Raw genomic sequence first — 20,196 nt, 5'->3', positions numbered from 1 at the left:
CTCTATCCAAACTGCTGCCGCTTGGCTTATCTTCCTTACAAGCTGCTCTCCTTCTGCCTCCCCTCTCTATAAAGCCCCCACTGCCTCCCTAATACCCCCAGGGCAGTGTAATCAGGGGCAGTATCACGGGGGCTTTATCTGTTAGTAGAAGAATGTAAATGCAATTCTGAGGTTATTAGGGAGGCAGTGGGGGCTTTACAGAGCAGCCGGTGTCACGGTGAGACCAGCACAGCGCCCCCTGCTGATTAATGCCCCTAGCAGCTGCCTCGTCCCCCCCAGGTTCACTCACCGTGCTTTGAATTGATCTGACAGCAGCCCCCCAGGGGTCTCGTCACGAGGAGAGCTGCTGTGGCTAATACTTGTGTGACATGATTAGAGGAATCCGTGTCCGTTGGGGCCGGTCGTTAGCGATCCAGCAGCTGGATTGTTTAGGGAGCAGTCATTTTATAATATCACTGAGCCTCGTAATAGCTCCTGCGGGGCGGAATTACAGTTACACCAGCTGCAGACCTCACCTGCCCTCCAGGAGCATACATCGGATCCATATCTTGTGGAACGTGCCTCCCGTGGGGTACCCCTCAACAGGTCAGGGGGGTACGATATTTCCTTAATTCCATTTAGTGAAGATCCAGGGCTCGGGGGGGGGGTATTTGGGTTAAGAATCTGTTGCTGGGGTCCTTGGACCCACCAAGTTCACTTCTAAAACACTGTCGGGAAAAATATAACTGTCCCTGGAGAGAATTGCCAACTGCACCTTCTCTCTGGAGTCTTCTCAGCCGCTGGGGAGATGACAGGGTGGCGGGGCCCTTCCATCCAGGGTTGGGGACCTGAGCCAGCTGCCCAGCATTTCTGGGGACCTCAGGTGGCAACCCCAGTCTCATCCGCCTGTATGGGATACATGTCCCCCACTGCTGGTTTTGGAGGGCAGAGGGCAGCTGCACTCTGACCCAGAAAAAGATGTTCTATGGGGTTTACGGGACCCCCAGTGCTGGTAGATAGGGGCCTCTCTCCTGTTGCCAGTATTTTGGCTGGGGTGGTCTGAGCGGGCACTGCGGGAGCGTCATGGCCAGACTCAGAAACAAGGGGGAAGGGTGGGCAGAGACCAGTGGCACCACTACCACAGTCTCTGGGGCTGCCTGATTGGACCTTACAAGGTTACTGTGGTCCGGCTCGGGAGACAGGGAAGGCAGCAGGCAGAGCCCAGGGGCACCCTGATGGCAACTCTTCTGCTGGGTGGGCGCTTGTGGAGACCGCAGTCCCATCCACTACACCCAGAAAACTTTCCTTTCACTGGGAAGGAAAGCCCATTGCATGCCCTCCCGAACCAATTAATGAAATGCACAATCTCTGGATCCGGTTGTGGTGTTCAGTCACATACAGTAGCTCCGGTGTTGGATCTGGATTAGCTGCTCAGTATCCCTGTGACTCAGGGGTGGAGACCGCAGTCCCATCCACCTCTCCTGGATCAACATCCTCAGATGACCACTCCATAAAATCCATGGTCACTGGCATACTGTAGAACGCGGTCAAACAACTCTTCATATGCCTGCCACCAATGTCATGGAGCTCTATAGTCCGACCGACTACCTCTGCTGCCTTGTGCTCCTTTAGCCTGGTACAACACACTTTTCCCGGTTCCCCAGTCACTCGCCGAGACTCAGTGTCGGGTAAAAACCAAAACGAAGACTGATTTATTTCTCACACACGGGACTGGATTTCTCACACACATTGGGGTACAAACCGCCCCCTTAATCTGCTTCCCAGAGACAACAGGGATTAACAATAAAATAGGGGTCCCAACCGCCACTATCTATTACTGGTCCAAATCAGTTCCAGGGATGGCCGGGGTAAATGTCTGTAGTGGTGGAACTGGGGGGAAGTCTGCGGGACGACATAATAATGCACCATGGGGTGTGGGGGGGTCTGATATTAAACTAAAACAATGGCGGTCTCTCCCTGGTGGCAGATCCTGGCTGTCTGCTGGAGATAATCCCCCCAGCCAGTGATGAGATGATACTGCTGGGGGTAGCCACAGAAGTCTCTACAAACCCAGGGCCCATCGTCAATAGGGAGGAGGCTGGCTGTCAGGGCTCTCCAGTGACCCCAGTGATGGAGGGTCCCTCACACTTACATTCACACTCACTCTCTCACAAACTCTCTACTTTCTCCGTACCCCATCTCCTTTTTCGCAGCTCCGCTTCTTCTTTCGCCTCTTCTTGTTCTTCTTCATCTGCTTCTCCCCAGTATCAGCTTCATTGACTAGGTCTCCGGAGCGCTTCATCAGAGGGGTGGAGCCTCCACACACACCCTCTTCAAATGGCGGAAAGGGGGATGGGCCTGTCCCCTTGGATGGATCCGCCCTTTTGCAGTACTCCAAGAGGCCAGAATAATGCAGACGGGTTTGCGGAGCGAGGTGCAGAAACGCTGGCAATCCGCCGGCATTATTCAGGCTATCTTGAGGAAATAAGCAAAAGGGCGGAGCCTCTCAACCGTTCTGCCAATTGGGGAGGAGAGTGTGCGCTTGGCCCCATCCTGGTTAACGGATCTGATGCGGCGGACAAAGAAAGAAGACAGAGACGCGGAGCTGCAGGAAAGGAGACAGGGATACAAAGTGGCCGGTGAAGAGCATGAGTGAGAGCGTGAAAGAGCGATTGTGAGAGAATGAGTGAGTGCGAGAGAGAGCATGGGATCAGGAATATTCTTGTGTGCGTCAGGAAAGCGGGAGAAACAACCTAATTTCAAGGAGACCTGCAAACTTTGCCCTTACCTCCAAATACCCTCCTAACTGCCCTCATCTCCTAATACCCTTCTAACTGCCCTTATATCTCTGCCCTTTCCTCCAAATACCCTCCTAACTGCCCTCTTATCAAATCTTCTCCATTAGTAGAGCATAGTAATTATAATGGGTGATGTGTTGGGCGAGGGGCAGGGTCAGGCAAGGTGTCCGAGTTGTGAAGGTCCATAGAACATCATTATATCGCCCACCGTGAGCAAAGTTGGTGCCGACCCCTGGGGCAGTCAGGGTGGGTAATAACATGCCAGGGGCAGTACAGGGTGGGTGATTCCATGCCAGGGGCAGTACAGGGTAGGTAGTGGGTGATTCTGTGCCAGGGGCAGGACAACGTGGGTGGTAGGTGATTATTTCCCAAGGGCAGTACAGGGTGGGTTGAAAGCAGTGCCGGGGCAGTACAGGGTGGTGGATTCTGTGCCAGGGGCAGTACAGGGTGGGTGGTAGGTGATTCTGTGACAGGGGCAGTACAGGGTGGGTTGATAGCAGTGCCGGGGCAATACAGGGTGGGTGGTAGGCAGTGTTCCCTCTAAGCTGTGCGCTTGTGCGCGCGCACATAGCATTTTTAGCTGGCGTTATTGTGCTGTCACGTGTTTGTCAGTATGGGTTGTCATGGGAACCAGCCGTACCACTATTTTGGGCGGTGGAGGAGGCGCTCTGGCCCGCCGGTCTTGTCTCTGTGGTAAAATTGGGAGGCGCTCTGGCCCGCCGTACTCCTCTCTGTGGTGAGAGTGGAAGGCGCTCTGGCCGCACACTCGCTGGTGCTGCCGGAAGCGGCGGTGAATTTGTGCGGCATGGCGGAGAGTGCGCAGCCCGTAACGGAGGGAGCGGAGGCTCTCTGTATGATAGTGCTGGGCATGGCCGGCTCAGGGAAAACAACGTTTGTGCAGGTGTGTGTGTGTGTGTGTGTGCGCGCGCGCGCAGCATTTGGTCACGGTTTAGTTGGGTTTCCCTAATCTGCCCCAGCCGTCTGTGTGGTAAATAATATTACGAGCCCCGGCCGTGGGGCGGCTCGGAGTAACTGCTCGGTCCTCCTTATACCGGGCGCTCAGGTCACTGCAGTCTCTTTACGCCTCGCTTTGCCCGGTTTGGCACGGATTGGTATGCGCTGGTGCCCGGCGGCTTGGAGTAACTCCTTGGTTCCTTAATAATGTGAGCGCAGGTCACTGCAGTCTCTTTATGCCTCGGTTTGCCCGGTTTTGTGCCCGGCGGCTTGGAATAACTCCTCGGTTTCCTAATACCGTGAGCAGAGGTCACTGCAGTCTCTTTATGCCACAGTTTGCCCGGTTTGGTGCCCGGCGGCTCGGAATAACTCCTCGGTTCCCTAATACCGGGAGCAGAGGTCACTGCAGTCTCTTTACGCCTCGCTTTGTCCGGTTTGGTGCCCGGCGGCTCGGTTATTCAGCTCCGTTTCTCTTTTGCTCAGAGACTCACGGCTCATCTCCACGGGAAGAACTCCCCTCCTTACGTCATCAATCTGGACCCTGCGGTGCACGAGATCCCCTTTCCAGCCAATATAGGTACGTGCGTCCCCACCGCCTGAGCGCCAGTCCTGACGCCGAGAGCTCTGCCCCTCACCCCAGTCTGTCTTATTGCAGATATACGTGACACGGTCAACTACAAGGAAGTCATGAAGCAGTATCCTTATTACCTGCTGCCACGGGGAGCGGCGTTACGCTGACGAGAACACTCTGCGGCAGACGGTGTCAGGGCAGGCAGGCGGGCAGATGGTGAGTGAGGTCGGGAAAGGCAGGCGGGCAGACATTGTGAGGTCGGGACAGGTAGGCAGGCAGGTAGATGGTGAATGAGGTCGGGACAGGCAGGCAGGGAGACGGTGAATGAGGTCGGGACAGGCGGGCAGACAGTGTGAGGTCGGGACAGGCGGGCAGACAGTGTGAGGTCGGGACAGGCGGGCAGACAGTGTGAGGTCGGGACAGGCGGGCAGACAGTGTGAGGTCGGGACAGGCAGGCAGACTGTGAGTGAGGTCGGGACAGGCAGGCAGACGGTGAGTGAGGTTGGGACAGGCAGGCGAGCAGACAGTGTGAGGTCGGTAGGCAGGCAGGTAGATGGTGAATGAGGTCGGGACAGGCAGGCAGGGAGACGGTGAATGAGGTCGGGACAGATGGGCAGGGAGACAGTGAATGAGGTCGGGACAGGCAGGCGGGCAGACAGTGTGAGGTCGGGACAGGCAGGCAGACGGTGTGTGAGGTCGGGACAGGCAGGCAGACGGTGAGTGAGGTCTGGACAGACAGGCAGGCAGACGGTGAGTGAGGTCGTGACAGGCAGGCAGGGAGACGGTGAGTGAGGTCGGGGCAGGCAGGCAGGTAGACGATGAGTGAGGTCGGGGCAGTTTATTTACTTACTGGTTCTGCTGGTTTGGGTTACTGGTGCCCCGGAGGGGGGACTTGGTTTAGCGCACCGAGCGCTTGTTGAGCTGCTTCGGGTTTCCTGAACTGATCTGCCAGATACGGACTCGGACCCAACGGCGGCATCGTGACCTCTCTCAATCTGTTTGCCACCCGCTTTGATCAGGTGAGTGCTTGCTCTCTGTGGGGTATGTCCACTCGCCATGTTATCTGCCTCACCCTTATTGGCCGAGTCTGAATGAGCCCTCCTGCCCCCGTCTGATGCCCCCGGAGCCGGCAGTGCTCTTGGTACTCTCTGATTATATAATCCCCTGCCTTACTCCGCAGGTGGTGAGGTTTGTTGAGAAGAGACAGAAGGATTGCCGGTGAGTATCCTGACAGTCGGCGCGTGCGGTCGGTGACCGCTACCAGCCGGTTAAGTCGTATTTCTTCCATCCAGGTACGTTCTGATCGACACTCCCGGACAGATTGAAGTGTTCACTTGGTCTGCGTCCGGCACCATCATCACTGAAGCTCTGGTGAGTGGCTGGGTCTGAGTGCTGGTCTAAGCCGTGCCGCTTGCTGCCGGGGAGGAGTCCCGGCGCCGCTCGTCGGCTCGTTACGTGATTGTTGAACGTTCAGCCTCTGGTCGTTTAGCGGGACTGTCTCCAAACTCCGGGAGTCTAGTCGCCCGTATCTCCTGCTGTACAGACCTTAATCAGTCGTTGGTCTCGTCTTAGATTCAGGAGCCATATGTCTATCCCATGCACTGGAGTAGTCTCTACCACTTCTGCTGGGAGGCCGCTGCACTTATCTACCACTCTATATATTCAGGAGCTATATACCCATCCCATGCCTGTTTGCATTCTGTCACGCTGTGTGTCCGGGGCCCTTGTGCTCCGTTACCTCCCTGCTGCGGGGACGGCGTGGGTGATTTAACCGTTTGTTTGCTTAATACGACTATTCTCTCTTTCTACTCTTCAGGCCTCCTCGTTCCCCTCCGTGGTGGTTTATGTGATGGACACATCTAGAAGCACCAACCCAGTTACCTTCATGTCCAACATGCTGTATGCCTGCAGGTAAGTGACGCAGGCAAGCTGCTGCTTCGCTCCTTTTTCCGGAGATGGCGCGGCCGGCGTTGATGAGTCCTTCTAATGGACGGTGCATTGGGAGCGCGCACGTGACGGGGGCTGCTACCTGCCACAAAGCAGCTGCCGGGGGAGCAGACCAGCGTAGTCTCCTCCTCAAACCGATGGTGACTCAGCGTTCTGGGCATGCGCGGCCCTTTAGTGCCCCCTTTCACAGCGCAGCAGGTTACTAATCTTTGTTCTCTCATCCTTTCAGTATAATGTACAAAACCAAGCTGCCCTTCATCATCGTCATGAACAAGGTGAGCGATCTAAGAGCCCCCCCGTCTCTTGCCTCTCGCCTTAAGAGCCCCCCCCGTCTCTTGCCTCTCGCCTTAAGAGCCCCCCCCGTCTCTTGCCTCTCGCCTTAAGAGCCCCCCCGTCTCTTGCCTCTCGCCTTAAGAGCCCCCCCGTCTCTTGCCTCTCGCCTTAAGAGCCCCCCCGTCTCTTGCCTCTCTCCTTAAGAGCCCCCCGTCTCTTGCAGACAGACATCATCGATCACAGCTTTGCCGTGGAGTGGATGCAGGACTTTGAGAGCTTTCAGGACGCTCTGAATCAGGAGACGTCGTACGTCAGTAACTTGACTCGGTCCATGAGCCTCGTGCTGGACGAGTTCTACAACACTCTGCGGGTAATGTATCCCCATAGGCGCATGCGCAAACTCCCTGTCCTCCGTCTAGTGTCACGAGTCACCCGCGTACCAGCAGATCAGACCCTACGCAGGCGTTTACGTGTCTGTTCATGGCGCTGCCTCCCGTCGTTGGTGGCCAGACCGTTGTGAGCCCCTCTGTCTCCTGCAGGTGGTTGGGGTCTCCGCCGTCACTGGAGCCGGGATGGAGGAATTCTTTCAGAAGGTGGCGGAAGCAGCTGACGAGTACGAGAGGTAAAGGGGCAGTTTGCACGGTGGTTCTTGCCCCGTTGGCGGTGTAGAATGTGGCGTGAGGGTCCAGACGGCTCCCAGTGGGTGGCTTTTCGTCTCGTTCAGAGTGTAGATGTACTGATGGGGGGGGCTGGGGGTCTCGTTACGGCTCCCGTGTAAAATATTTAATAGGTGACGGGGCGTCTGGCGACTGCTACGGGGGGCTATCTCTGGGGATTTTGCCGATACTCACCTGCCCTCTCTGCTCCTCAGGGAATACCGGCCGGAATACGAGCGTCTGCAGCGGCTGGCGGTAAGCGTGTGCGCTGTGTGATCCTGCATCGTGTCACATGTAGCCGTGTACAGCATGTTGTTTGTCATGCCAAGCTGCGTGTTATTTTAGAACTGAGATCTTTCATACTCTGTAGGAGGAGGAGAAGAAACGCGAGCAGCAGGAGCAGCTTGACAGACTGCGCAGGGACATGGGATCGGTCGCTCTGGATTCCGGACAAATCCCAGGTAATGGTGGGGAGCGGGTCCGGTCGGTGCTGCCGGTGGGTGGGGAGCGGGTCCGGTCGGTGCTGCCGGTGGGTGGGGAGCGGGTCCGGTCGGTGCTGCCGGTGAGGCGGTTGGGCCCGGCCGGTACTGGCGTCTGTGACGTGGTTGAGGAGTGGTCGCTACGGGTGAGGAGTGGGCCCGGCCGGTGGTGGTAGGGACTGTGGCCGGATAGGGGTGGATTGAGGGCTCGGTGTTATAAAGCTGTCTCATGCTCTCCGGACGCGTTACGGACCCCTCACCTCTCGTTCTCTCCAGGGTCCGACGACGCAGCCGAGGGACCCTCTGACCTGATCCTCATGCGGGGGAACATGGATGACGACGAGGCGGAGGACAGCGATACGGATGACATCGATCATTCTGGTGAGGAGTGATTTGACTCGATGGGGTGTTTTAGGGAGGGGGGGTGCACAGTTTGGGGTATTTAATGATGATTTTCGTGTAAAACCGGTCCTGAATTTCTGAACTTGAGGAAGAAGCACCCTTATATAAGCCCTGTGTTACGGGCTGCTGGTGGCCCTCCGCTGATTTATTGGTGCTGGGGGGCCACGCGGTAGTGGCCGGATGGTGTAGTATAAAGTGTGTAATCACAGGAGAACCTTTTCTGATTGGTCGCCCTTTGTGAGATCCTAAAACAACCCTCTTGGTTGGGGCGGTGATGCTGGTCATGGATACAGGATGGCTGAGGATCCCCGGGATCCGTCCAATGACCGGTCTGAGTACAACCGTGTGTCTCGTTCACCAATCACCTACCACGTATTTGCCGATTGGTAACCTATTGTTTGCTTTGTGGCAGTGGCCGAGGCACAGCTGGAGGAACCAGCCTTCCAGAACTTTCTGCAGCAGGCCCAGAGCAAGTACCGGCAGCAGAGCGGCCAGTGAGGCAGGCGGAGGAGCCCGAGCAGGGGCCGGTGTGTGAGACATTGAGTGGCTGCGATCACGCGAGGGCCGTACCTGGCACTAATTATTACGGACCCCGCTAGAACCGGGCTGAGTGGCTACCGTGTGCCCGGTAGAGCGGGTGGTTTGGACGGCGGCTGCGCCGACATCCCCTCTCGTCTGTCCTTGTCGGCCCCGGGCCAGAGACTATGCTTCATGCTGCCCCTTCCTGTCGGCCCGGCAGCGTTGGCTCTACGGCTGTGACGTACCGGTAACGGAGGATTTCTCGCGGACCCCCGCAGCGCCTGGAAGAGGTCGTTTCTCACATCTTCCTCCAGCGGTGGGTTTCAGGATCTCCTGCCATCGGTGTGGAAGGAGTAATGAATGAGTTAATGGTGCCTTTGCTTCCTTTACTGGTGGTTTTGGAGATGCCCCCTCTATATCTGTACCCCCCCCCCCGCAGCATTTGGGGTTATCCCGGGTTAAACCCGGAGCAGGTCAAGGGAATAAATTCACTGGTTTCTAGCTTTTTGTGTTCTGTCTCTCGCCCCGCGGGCGTTGGGGTTGCTCTCCTGCGGCTCGCGCGATCGTTTAATACCCAGAGGTGAGTTCTCCTTTATAAAAGACAGGCACAAGTTTTTCCTCCCCGAGGGCCCCCTGGGTTTTAGCAGAGCCAGTCAGCAGGGGCAGCGTGTCTGGGAGGGACGGATGCCGTGATGTTTGAGACGGACTGAATGGAAGAGGAGAAGTTCGGTTTTGGAGAGATTGAGTTTCAGGAAATGCGGAGACATCCCGGTAGAGACGGGCGAGGGGGGCACAGCGCGGGCGAGGGGGGCACAGCGCGGGCGAGGGGGGCACAGCGCGGGCGAGGGATCTGGGTGCCCTCATCATACAGGTTGTATTGGAAGCCAAAGGATGAGATCAGTTTGCTAAGTGAGGAAGAATAAAGGGGTCCTAGAACTGAGCCCAGGGGTCCCGCCGACGGGGGGGGGTTGTTACTGGAGACGGTAAGATCAGAGACAGATCGGGAAGCATTTGAAGGAGGAGAGGGTGGTCTGCGGTGCCGAAAGCAGCACAAAGGTCCGGTGGGATTATCATGGAGCAGGGGCCCTGGGCCCGGTGGCGAGGAGGTCGTTAGTAACTCCAGCGAGGGGCGTCTCAGCGGAGCGGAGCGGGGAGTAAGGAGATGGAGTCAAGAGGACATAAGAGAGACGGGAGGGGCTTTTCGGGATAGGAGTGATGTAAGATGCGTGAAGGAGGATGAAAAGGATCCAGTAGAGAGGGAGAGGTTGGAGATATAAGCAAGTGTATTTGAGAGAAACCGGGTACGATGAGAACGGGCCAAGGCCGGACAGGAGGAGAGAAGAACCCCCTTTTACTGGAGAGAACCGACTTAATGTAGAGGAGGAAGCGTTCAGTGGATGGGGGGGGCAGCGGGAGACAGCGAGTGGAGGGAGCGCCTGGATTTTCCACGCCTCTTACACCGTAAGATCAGGGCGGCTGGCGCTCTCACCAGATGCCCCTCTGCCGGGCAGGTTCCCATGATGTGGCTTCTTGTTGCTGAGGCATTATGGGAAAGATTAGCCGTAAACGAGACCCCCCCCCCCGAGCCTACGCCGTAAACGAGACGGCCCCCCTCGACCCTGCCCCTCAGGGCATGCGCAGTAAACGAGACTCACTGAATCTGCCCCGGCTCAAGGTGTTTAATTCAAACGTGACAGACCCTGACAGCCCACGGGGGCCACCCTGAAATAATAGAGGGTCTCCAGATCCAGAACAGTAAGAGACGGCTGTGTGCAGAGACGGGGGCTGCAGAGACAGCGCTCATTTTCTCCATTGGTCCGAGGGGCCAGGTAAGCGCTCCGTGACACGAGGGGCCGGAGGGCCGGGAGCTCCGGCAGGCGTCAGACCGGTGCAGACCGCCGCGTGTCCCGGGCGGTGGGAACGCGGAGCGGCCCACAAACTGCATTATTGGCTCTTCACCTTCCTGCGCTGAGTGACCCACAGAAGGCCGGCGAGGGAGAGACTCACCGCGCCGAGAATCCCGCAGAACATGAGCAGCGGAAACTCACCCTGCGGGGGACGGCACGCGTTACAAACGAGAGAGTGTGAGAGAGAGAGACGCCCTGCGGGGGACGGCACGCGTTACAAACGAGAGAGAGTGAGAGAGAGACGCCCTGCGGGGGACGGCACGCGTTACAAACGAGAGAGGAGAGAGAGAGAGAGAGAGAGACACGCCCCGCCACCGAGAGAGAGAAAGACGCTGGCAGAAAGAGATGCCCGAGAGTGAGCCGCCCGCCACCAGCAGAGAGTGAGAAAGTTGCCTCCGAGAGAGAGACGCCCCGGCAGAGAGAGAGAGACGCCCCGGCAGAGAGAGAGAGACGCCCCGGCAGAGAGAGAGAGACGCCCCCGAGAGAGAGAGTGAGACGCCCAGAGAGAAAGACACCCCGCCACCTTCAGAGAGTGAGAGAGACGCCCCGCCAGACAATTGCCCTCACTCAGCCTTGAGTATCAGCCGTCGGGATGCACTCACCTCCCGCAGACACTTGTATCCGTGGAATCCCGGCGCACAGACGCACCGCGTGTAGCCGGGGCCGTCGGGAGCGCAGAGAGAGCTCTCCGGACACAGCAAAGCTGGAGAAGAGACGGACAGCGTCATCCCGCCGGCACAGACATTAACGGCCCTCAGCGCTGGCCCCGGGGGCCCCATCCCGGACACCTGCCCCATAAGGACCAACACAGAACTAAGGATTCCCATCACATGGGGGGCAGACAGAGGGCCCTGTTTTGTGACCCCTAGATTGCCAGCTCTGGGGGTTCTGCCGCTCACCGAAGGCCCCCGAGCCGTTACAGGCGCTCTTCTGGTCCTGGCAGACCCTGGAATCCACGCCGGCCGTCACCGTCTCCCACACGTCGTTCCCTCCCGGGCAGCTGAGGTTTAGCGGCAGCGCTCTGAGAGAGAGACGGGGTATTAACAAAAGGCTAGCCGGGGGCAAATGAAACAAGGGTTAAAGGGCAGCCGATACTCACATATAGCGCAGGTCTGCGAGACCCCGGAACAACTCCTGAGACAGATCCAGCAGGGGATTCTGGGAGATATCCCTGGGAGAGCGGGAAAGTCACAGGTTTACACGGCGGGGTAATACCGGCGGGTGGCGGGGGGTTGGGTTCACTGCTACCCCAGCCGGGTCGGAGGGTTGGGTTCACTGCCACCCCTGCCGGGGGGGGGGTCCCTGCTACCCCAGCTATTCCCCCCACAAGCCGAACTCACTTACATCACCACGATGGAGTCGGAGAGGTTGAGCGCAGGGTCCAGGTGGCCCAGGGAGCAGTTCCACAGGTCCAGACTGGAGAATAAGAGATAAAGGGTTAAATTGACTGACAGCCCCAAACGCCGCCCAGCATTCCTGGCCCCGCCCCACATACCCTATAATGACTTCGCTGTCACCCGCCTGGCTGACGCAGCATCTCCCCCGTATCCTCGCTCCCCGCTCCCCACAAAGACGCAGCACTTCGGACGAATTCCTCAGATCACCGGGGCAAGACGAGCAAATCTGGGGAGAAATAATCAGTGGGGTGTCTGACGCTACGTAATTATCCCACGCCAGATCCCCCCGCCCCCCCGTATCATTCACCGGATCCCACCTCCCCCCTAAATCATCCTCTCACACCGGATCCCACCTCCCCGTATCATCCTCTCACACCGGATCCCTCCTCCCCGTATCATCCTCTCACACCGGATCCCTCCCCCCCGTATCATCCTCTCACACCGGATCCCACCGCCCCGTATCATCCTCTCACACCGGATCCCTCCTCCCCGTATCATCCTCTCACACCGGATCCCTCCCCCCGTATCATCCTCTCACACCGGATCCCACCGCCCCGTATCATCCTCTCACACCGGATCCCTCCTCCTCGTATCATCCTCTCACACCGTATCCCACCGCCCCGTATCATCCTCTCACACCGGATTCCACCGCCCCGTATCATCCTCTCACACCGGATCCCACAGCCCCCGTATCATCCTCTCACACCGGATCCCACAGCCCCGTATCATCCTCTCACACCGGATCCCTCCTCCTCGTATCATCCTCTCACACCGGATCCCTCCTCCTCGTATCATCCTCTCACACCGTATCCCACCGCCCCGTATCATCCTCTCACACCGGATTCCACCGCCCCGTATCATCCTCTCACACCGGATCCCACAGCCCCGTATCATCCTCTCACACTGGATTCCACCGCCCCCCTATCATCCTCTCACACCGGATCCCTCCTCCCCGTATCATCCTCTCACACCGGATCCCACAGCCCCGTATCATCCTCTCACATCGGATCCCACAGCCCCGTATCATCCTCTCACACCGGATCCCTCCTCCCCGTATCATCCTCTCACACCGGATCCCTCCTCCTCGTATCATCCTCTCACACCGGATCCCTCCTCCCCGTATCATCCTCTCACACCGGATCCCTCCTCCTCGTATCATCCTCTCACACCGGATTCCACCGCCCCCTATCATCCTCTCACACCGGATCCCTCCTCCCCGTATCATCCTCTCACACCGGATCCCTCCTCCCCGTATCATCCTCTCACACCGGATCCCTCCTCCTCGTATCATCCTCTCACACCGGATCCCTCCTCCCCGTATCATCCTCTCACACCGGATCCCTCCTCCCCGTATCATCCTCTCACACCGGATCCCACAGCCCCGTATCATCCTCTCACATCGGATCCCACAGCCCCGTATCATCCTCTCACACCGGATCCCTCCTCCCCGTATCATCCTCTCACACCGGATCCCTCCTCCTCGTATCATCCTCTCACACCGGATCCCTCCTCCCCGTATCATCCTCTCACACCGGATCCCTCCTCCTCGTATCATCCTCTCACACCGGATTCCACCGCCCCCTATCATCCTCTCACACCGGATCCCTCCTCCTCGTATCATCCTCTCACACCGGATCCCTCCTCCCCGTATCATCCTCTCACACCGGATCCCTCCTCCTCGTATCATCCTCTCACACCGGATCCCACAGCCCCGTATCATCCTCTCACACCGGATCCCTCCTCCCCGTATCATCCTCTCACACCGGATCCCTCCTCCCCGTATCATCCTCTCACACCGGATCCCTCCTCCTCGTATCATCCTCTCACACCGGATCCCTCCTCCCCGTATCATCCTCTCACACCGGATCCCTCCTCCTCGTATCATCCTCTCACACCGGATCCCTCCTCCCCGTATCATCCTCTCACACCGGATCCCTCCTCCTCGTATCATCCTCTCACACCGGATCCCACCGCCCCCCTATCATCCTCTCACACCGGATTCCACCGCCCCCTATCATCCTCTCACACCGGATCCCACCGCCCCCCTATCATCCTCTCACTATCTATCCGTGTTAACCCGTTACAGCCCACCCGTAACACTATTACCTGCCCCTGGACCCACGCAGCCCCGAGGAAGACGCTCAGACACAGGGTCACTGACACAGCCGCCATCATTCCGCGCGCGTCATGTGACCTGAGATTATGTCACGTGATGTTTTGTCATGTGATCATCCAACCGAGGGCTTCCATGGCTCCGCCCCTTCGTGCCGGTGAATCCGGGCTCCGTTTGACGCTCGTGGCCGCGATCCCTGACTGTCCGGGGCGGGTGCCGTGAACCCGGTACCGGGAGGACTGGAGTGCAGCACGAGCATTAACCCCTTCCCCGCCGCATTGGGATTTGTGGCTTCAAATGATTCCACTGTAACAGCGCTACATAAAGGAGTGTCACGTGACTTTTATCATCAGTTCGCCGCCTCCTGAGCGGGGTAACAGATCGGGGTACAGGGGTAACTGGGGTCAGCTTTAGGGTATCTGGGTGCCCCCCAACAGCCGCGAATGGGGGGGGCACTTAACCCTTTAAGGGGCTGTTGGCGTCGCCCGTGTTCTCGGTTACTGACCCTGCACCGGTTATAGATTGTTCTTCAGAAACCGTTATTTTTAACGAACCCTCTAATTTACTGTAAAAAAAGTATGAAATATGCTGACAAATTGGAAAAAAAAAAAAAACACTTTTTCTCACTTTTATCTGAAAAATAATGTATTCCTCTACAGAAGCTGCTGAAAACCCTGCGAAATCCGTCCGAATATCTGCCCCGGGCCCAGAAATAGCCAAACTTTATGTGTTTTTCTGCACGTTGTGGGGCAATAATTGCAAGTCGCGCATTTCTATTTGAAAACCATTGTTTTTTCCAAATCTGGTCGTTCTGCCCCGTGTGCTATTTGGGACGCCTCTGATCTACCCCTCAAACCATATATTTATAAAAAAAATAGACACCCTGGGGTATTTGAAATGCTTTTATTTTAACCCTTTCCATGCCAGGATTTTTGGAAAGATACGTTACATTTTTTGATCACCTCATGGAGAGACCCTCTTGGAAACGCGGTTATTTTTTTAAAGGTTGCCGCCATCTTGAGAGAGGCAAAATCCGTTCTCGGTGTTACTAAATACCTCGACTTTGCCTTCAGTCAGGGGTTAAACCGCATGAGTTATGAGTCAGGGTGATCCCGGGGCAAACAAGATGCCAAAATTCTCTATTTCCCGGGGATTTAGTTCCAAAAACATAATTAACCCACAGTCTGAAAAACCGTCACTAATACCCGGCCAGGGGCCGCTCTCCGCCTGTCACTAATACCCGGCCAGGGGCCGCTCTCTGTCAGTAATACCCGGCCAGGGGCCGCTCTCTGTCAGTAATACCCGGCCAGGGGCCGCTCTCCGCCTGTCACTAATACCCGGCCAGGGGCCGCTCTCTGTCAGTAATACCCGGCCAGGGGCCGCTCTCCGCCTGTCACTAATACCCGGCCAGGGGCCGCTCTCTGTCAGTAATACCCGGCCAGGGGCCGCTCTCCGCCTGTCACTAATACCCGGCCAGGGGCCGCTCTCTGTCAGTAATACCCGGCCAGGGGCCGCTCTTTGTCAGTAATACCCGGCCAGGGGCCGGTCTCCGCCTGTCACTAATACCCGGCCAGGGGCCGCTCTCTGTCAGTAATACCCGGCCAGGGGCCGCTCTCCGCCTGTCACTAATACCCGGCCAGGGGCCGCTCTCCGCCTGTCAGTAATACCCGGCCAGGGGCCGCTCTCTGTCAGTAATACCCGGCCAGGGGCCGCTCTCTGTCGCTAATACCCGGCCAGGGGCCGCTCTCTGTCAGTAATACCCAGCCAGGGGCCGCTCTCTGTCAGTAATACCTGGCCAGGGGCCGCTCTCTGTCGCTAATACCCGGCCAGGGGCCGCTCTCTGTCAGTAATACCCGGCCAGGGGCCGCTCCCTGTCGCTAATACCCGGCCAGGGGCCGCTCTCTGTCAGTAATACCTGGCCAGGGGCCGCTCTCTGTCGCTAATACCCGGCCAGGGGCCGCTCTCTGTCAGTAATACCTGGCCAGGGGCCGCTCTCTGTCGCTAATACCCGGCCAGGGGCCGCTCTCTGTCAGTAATACCTGGCCAGGGGCCGCTCTCTGTCGCTAATACCCGGCCAGGGGCCGCTCTCTGTCAGTAATACCCGGCCAGGGGCCGCTCTCCGCCTGTCACTAATACCCGGCTGAGGTGGCCGGGGCCGCTCTCTGACTGTCAGTAATACCCGGCTGGGGAGGATGGAGCCGGGGCCGCTCTCTGGCTGTCAGTAATACCCGGCTGGGGAGGATGGAGCTGGGGCCGCTCTCTGTCAGTAATACCCGGCTGGGGAGGATGGAGCCGGGGCCGCTCTCTGACCGTCAGTAATACCCGGCTGGGGAGGATGGAGCCGGGGCCGCTCTCTGACCGTCAGTAATACCCGGCTGGGGAGGATGGAGCCGGGGCCGCTCTCTGTCAGTAATACCTGGCTGAGGGGGTTGGGGCCGCTCTCCAAGTTTCAGTAATACCCGGCTAAGGGCTCCTCCCAACTGTCAGTAATACCCGGCTGGGGAGGATGGAGCCGGGGCCGCTCTCTGTCAGTAATACCCGGCAGAGGGGGCTGGTGCCGCTCTCTGACCGTCAGTAATACCCGGCTGAGGGCCCCTCCCAACTGTCAGTAATACCCGGCTGAGGGGGCTGGGGCCGCTTTCCAAGTTTCAGTAATACCCGGCTGAGGGCTCCTCCCAACTGTCAGTAATACCCGGTTTGGAAAGATGGAGCCGGGGGTCTGTTTTACCACTGCCGGTAATAGACCAGTTGTTAGCATGGGGCCCAGGGGCCACTCTTCTAGTTGTCATTATTGGAGCCAGGTGCTGTGGGGTCTCTCACTCCTCAGGCGGTGCGTGTTCTCAGCCACTGTTTAATCTGTAATCACAGGGAGAGCGCTGTCAGAGAGACAGAATCAGGGCTAGCGGTCTCACAGTGATCTCTCACCCCCAGTAGTGGTCTCTCACCCTCGCTGGTAGGTTGTCACACCCCAGTGGTGAAGTCTCTCATTCACTCTCACTGGTATTTTGTCTCTCACCCTCGCTGGTAGGTTGTCTCACCGCCAGTGGGGGTCTCTCACCCTCACTATTATTTTGTCTCGCCCCCAGTGGTGGTCTCTCTCACTCGCCTCGCAGGTAGGTTGTCTCACCCCCAGTGGGAGTCTCACTCACTGGCCCTCACTGGTAGGTTGTCTCACCTCCAGTGGGGGTCTCTCGCTGGTAGGTTGTCTCACCTCCAGTGGGGGTCTCTCGCTGGTAGGTTGTGTCACCCCCAGTGGGGGTCTCTCGCTGGTAGGTTGTGTCACCCCCAGTGGGGGTCTCTCGCTGGTAGGTTGTGTCACCCCCAGTGGGGGTCTCTCGCTGGTAGGTTGTGTCACCCCCAGTGGGGGGGTCTTGCTGGTAGGTTGTGTCACCCCCAGTCGGGGGGTCTCGCTGGTAGGTTGTCTCACCCATGGTTATGTAGAGCAGTTGCTGAAGCTCTTGTTGGAGTCGGAGCTCCAGAACCTCCAGTAAGATGACTCTGCGCAGGTCCTGCCGGTGAACGCCCATCCTCTGCAGATTCTCGTCCGTCAGCCTCAGAAGAGCCCGTCCTGGGGGAACAGTTACGATGTTACCCCTCTCCCAGCACGTGGTCGCACCGCGTGTCTGCTTTTCAGTGTATACCAGGAACGTACCATTGATGCTGTGGGTGAAGGCTGCCTGGACCAATCCAACTCCATCCTGCAGGGGCCCCGTATGTAGCCAGCAGCACACGTCCTGCACCGTCCACTCGCACACGGGTTTGTCCCAAACTTCCTCGTCAAGCGAGGTCTGCGGGAAGGAAACGTCAAACATAACACCGCGTCCCACCGCGCTGAGCCCACCCGGGGGCCACAGTCCCACCCACTAGGGGCTGTGAAAAGGAAGACACAGAATGGCACGGATATGAAATGACCACTCTATGGGACAGAGTAACGGAACGCGGTAACGGGACAGAGTAACGGGACGCGGTAACGGGACAGAGTAAAGGGACGCGGTAACGGGACGCGGTAACGAGACAGAGTAACGGGACGCGGTAATGGGACAGAGTAACGGGACGCGGTAACGGGACAGAGTAAGGGACACGGTAACGAGACAGAGTAAGGGACGCGGTAACGGGACAGAGTAAGGGACACGGTAACGAGACAGAGTAACGGGACGCGGTAACGGGACAGAGTAAGGGACACGGTAACGAGACAGAGTAAGGGACGCGGTAACGGGACAGAGTAAGGGACGCGGTAACGAGACAGAGTAAAGGGACGCGGTAACGGGACAGAGTAAGGGACGCGGTAACGGGACAGAGTAAGGGACACGGTAACGAGACAGAGTAAAGGGACGCGGTAACGGGACAGAGTAAGGGACGCGGTAACGGGACAGAGTAACGGGACGCGGTAACGGGACAGAGTAACGGGACGCGGTAACGGGACAGAGTAACGGGACGCGGTAACGGGACAGAGTAACGGGACGCGGTAACGGGACAGAGTAACGGGACGCGGTAACGGGACAGAGTAACGGGACGCGGTAACGGGACAGAGTAAGGGACGCGGTAACGGGACAGAGTAACGGGACGCGGTAACGGGACAGAGTAAGGGACGCGGTAACGGGACAGAGTAACGGGACGCGGTAACGGGACAGAGTAACGGGACGCGGTAACGGGACAGAGTAAGGGACGCGGTAACGGGACAGAGTAACGGGACGCGGTAACGGGACAGAGTAACGGGACGCGGTAACGGGACAGAGTAAGGGACGCGGTAACGAGACAGAGTAACGGGACGCGGTAACGAGACAGAGTAACGGGACGCGGTAACGGGACAGAGTAAGGGACGCGGTAACGAGACAGAGTAAAGGGACGCGGTAACGGGACAGAGTAACGGGACGCGGTAACGGGACAGAGTAACGGGACGCGGTAACGGGACAGAGTAACGGGACGCGGTAACGGGACGCGGTAACGGGACAGAGTAACGGGACGCGGTAACGGGACGCGGTAACGGGACGCGGTAACGGGACACAGTAACGGGACACAGTAATAGGACGTGGTAGCGGAACACAGTAATGAGACATAGTAACGAGACTCGGTAAGGGGACAGGTTGCTGTACGTTGTAGCGGGGCACGGTAACGGGTCGTGGTAGCGGGACACGTAACGGGACGTGGTAACGAGACACGGTACTAAGGCAGGTTGCGGGCACCGATCACCCAGTGATACTCAGAGGACACGGAGTCGCTAATTACAGCGAGGGCTAAAAAGATGTGGCCTTCGCTCCTAACAGACACGGGCTGGAGAGGGTTAACATGTAGAATTCCGTTACCTTATGACCCTCAGCCATGGCCACGGACTGTATTACCCCGCGGCCGGCACGCTTCTGGCTCTTCTAATGGAGATGTGTCATGAAGCCCAGGACATCGGGGTCTGTACGGGGCCGGACTCCTCCACGGTCACCACGGAAATCCCTGCCGGTATCTGCCGGGAGCCGCCAGGGGCAGCAACAACCTGTAAAATACACTCAACGTGGGCAAAAAAACAGTGGAGCCCTCCCACCAGAGCCACGGAGACTCGGTGCGTTCAAACGTGAGAAGCATCAGCTACCACGAAAACATAACGCTTAGCGTGAGCCGAGACACGCGTGGCCTGGAGTGGCCCCAAGAGATAACGCTTAACGTGAACCGAGAAACGCGTGGCCTGGAGCGACCCCAAGAGGTAATGCTTGTCAGTCTCTGGGGTGACCACGTGCCCCATGCTAATTGCCGGAGGAGTGGCCCCATCCCCTGCCATGTCCCTGAATGAAGTAAAAGTATATTACTGCCCCCTGAGCGGCCCACGTGATGAAGGAACCTGCCCCTGCTTTGGTGGCAGAGGGGCTGACAACCCTCACACCTGCCACGCCAGCCACTGAGGTGGGCCCCACAAGCTTCCATGACAGTGAGAGGGGTCCTTTAAGCACACGCCCCAACATTTCAGGTGCTCAAAGTGGGATACAGTTAATGGGCAGGGCATGGTGGGGGCGGGGTTAGAGGCGGGGATTGGTGTAGTACTATAACCTTAGGGAGCTTACCTGAGAACAGCCCCTCTTCTGTGGCAGTGTCTACAGTAGAGGTAGGGCTATCCATGGGAGGGCTTAACTGGCTGGTGGGCAGGGCTAGCCCTGGATAATATAAGGGTTAGTCGGAGTGGGTGGGGAGTGGGCGTGGCTAAACATAGCCCTGTGC

The 20,196-nt window shown here is 58.0% G+C and overlaps 3 protein-coding genes across 4 annotated transcripts; 1 reads left to right on the top strand and 2 right to left on the bottom strand.

Annotated features, from left to right (window-relative positions):
* Positions 1–3,530: 3,530 nt before the first annotated feature.
* On the top strand, positions 3,531–8,995 carry GPN1 (GPN-loop GTPase 1). Its single transcript, XM_053459338.1, has 14 exons — positions 3,531–3,678; positions 4,215–4,308; positions 4,387–4,426; positions 5,255–5,321; positions 5,483–5,520; positions 5,595–5,673; positions 6,119–6,213; positions 6,479–6,524; positions 6,746–6,892; positions 7,062–7,144; positions 7,394–7,433; positions 7,549–7,639; positions 7,934–8,038; positions 8,472–8,995. Exons 1-14 carry the CDS (start codon positions 3,583–3,585, stop codon positions 8,555–8,557), a joined length of 1,107 nt encoding a protein of 368 aa, XP_053315313.1. The 5' UTR covers positions 3,531–3,582; the 3' UTR covers positions 8,558–8,995.
* A 1,246-nt stretch (positions 8,996–10,241) lies between these two features.
* Positions 10,242–14,110, bottom strand: ATRAID (all-trans retinoic acid induced differentiation factor). Of its 2 annotated transcripts, XM_053459712.1 has the most exons (7): positions 13,989–14,109; positions 11,981–12,108; positions 11,830–11,901; positions 11,585–11,656; positions 11,385–11,506; positions 11,088–11,188; positions 10,242–10,627 (listed from the first exon to the last, which is right to left on the bottom strand). In XM_053459712.1, exons 1-7 carry the CDS (start codon positions 14,055–14,057, stop codon positions 10,523–10,525), a joined length of 669 nt encoding a protein of 222 aa, XP_053315687.1. In that variant the 5' UTR covers positions 14,058–14,109; the 3' UTR covers positions 10,242–10,522. The 2 variants fall into 2 exon arrangements, with proteins under 2 accessions (XP_053315687.1, XP_053315688.1); XM_053459713.1 differs by lacking the exon at positions 11,585–11,656 and having other exon boundaries at positions 11,385–11,536; positions 13,989–14,110.
* A 2,651-nt stretch (positions 14,111–16,761) lies between these two features.
* On the bottom strand, positions 16,762–19,439 carry LOC128484722 (sterile alpha motif domain-containing protein 12-like). Its single transcript, XM_053461231.1, has 4 exons — positions 19,299–19,439; positions 17,648–17,783; positions 17,423–17,563; positions 16,762–16,851 (listed from the first exon to the last, which is right to left on the bottom strand). Exons 1-4 carry the CDS (start codon positions 19,314–19,316, stop codon positions 16,847–16,849), a joined length of 300 nt encoding a protein of 99 aa, XP_053317206.1. The 5' UTR covers positions 19,317–19,439; the 3' UTR covers positions 16,762–16,846.
* Between the last annotated feature and the right edge of the window lie 757 nt (positions 19,440–20,196).

The sequence above is a fragment of the Spea bombifrons genome, chromosome 3, assembly GCF_027358695.1.
Source record: "Spea bombifrons isolate aSpeBom1 chromosome 3, aSpeBom1.2.pri, whole genome shotgun sequence".
NCBI classification, from domain to species: Eukaryota; Metazoa; Chordata; class Amphibia; order Anura; family Pelobatidae; genus Spea; species Spea bombifrons.
The sequence above is the reverse complement of the archived record's forward strand: the minus strand, read 5'-3'. Positions and strand labels throughout refer to the sequence as shown.

Coding starts and splice junctions, on each gene's coding strand:
- LOC128484722 (XM_053461231.1), bottom strand. Junction 17,564..17,647: donor CTTCACCCACAGCATCAATG/GTACGTTCCTGG, acceptor CTGTTCCCCCAG/GACGGGCTCTTCTGAGGCTG.
- GPN1 (XM_053459338.1), top strand. CDS start 3,583: ATGGCGGAGAGTGCGCAGCCCGTAACGGAGGGAGCGGAGGCTCTCTGT. Junction 3,679..4,214: donor GGAAAACAACGTTTGTGCAG/GTGTGTGTGTGT, acceptor TCTTTTGCTCAG/AGACTCACGGCTCATCTCCA. Junction 7,434..7,548: donor AGCGTCTGCAGCGGCTGGCG/GTAAGCGTGTGC, acceptor CATACTCTGTAG/GAGGAGGAGAAGAAACGCGA.
- ATRAID (XM_053459712.1), bottom strand. CDS start 14,057: ATGATGGCGGCTGTGTCAGTGACCCTGTGTCTGAGCGTCTTCCTCGGG. Junction 12,109..13,988: donor CTGCGTGGGTCCAGGGGCAG/GTAATAGTGTTA, acceptor ATTTCTCCCCAG/ATTTGCTCGTCTTGCCCCGG. Junction 11,189..11,384: donor TAACGGCTCGGGGGCCTTCG/GTGAGCGGCAGA, acceptor TCTCTTCTCCAG/CTTTGCTGTGTCCGGAGAGC.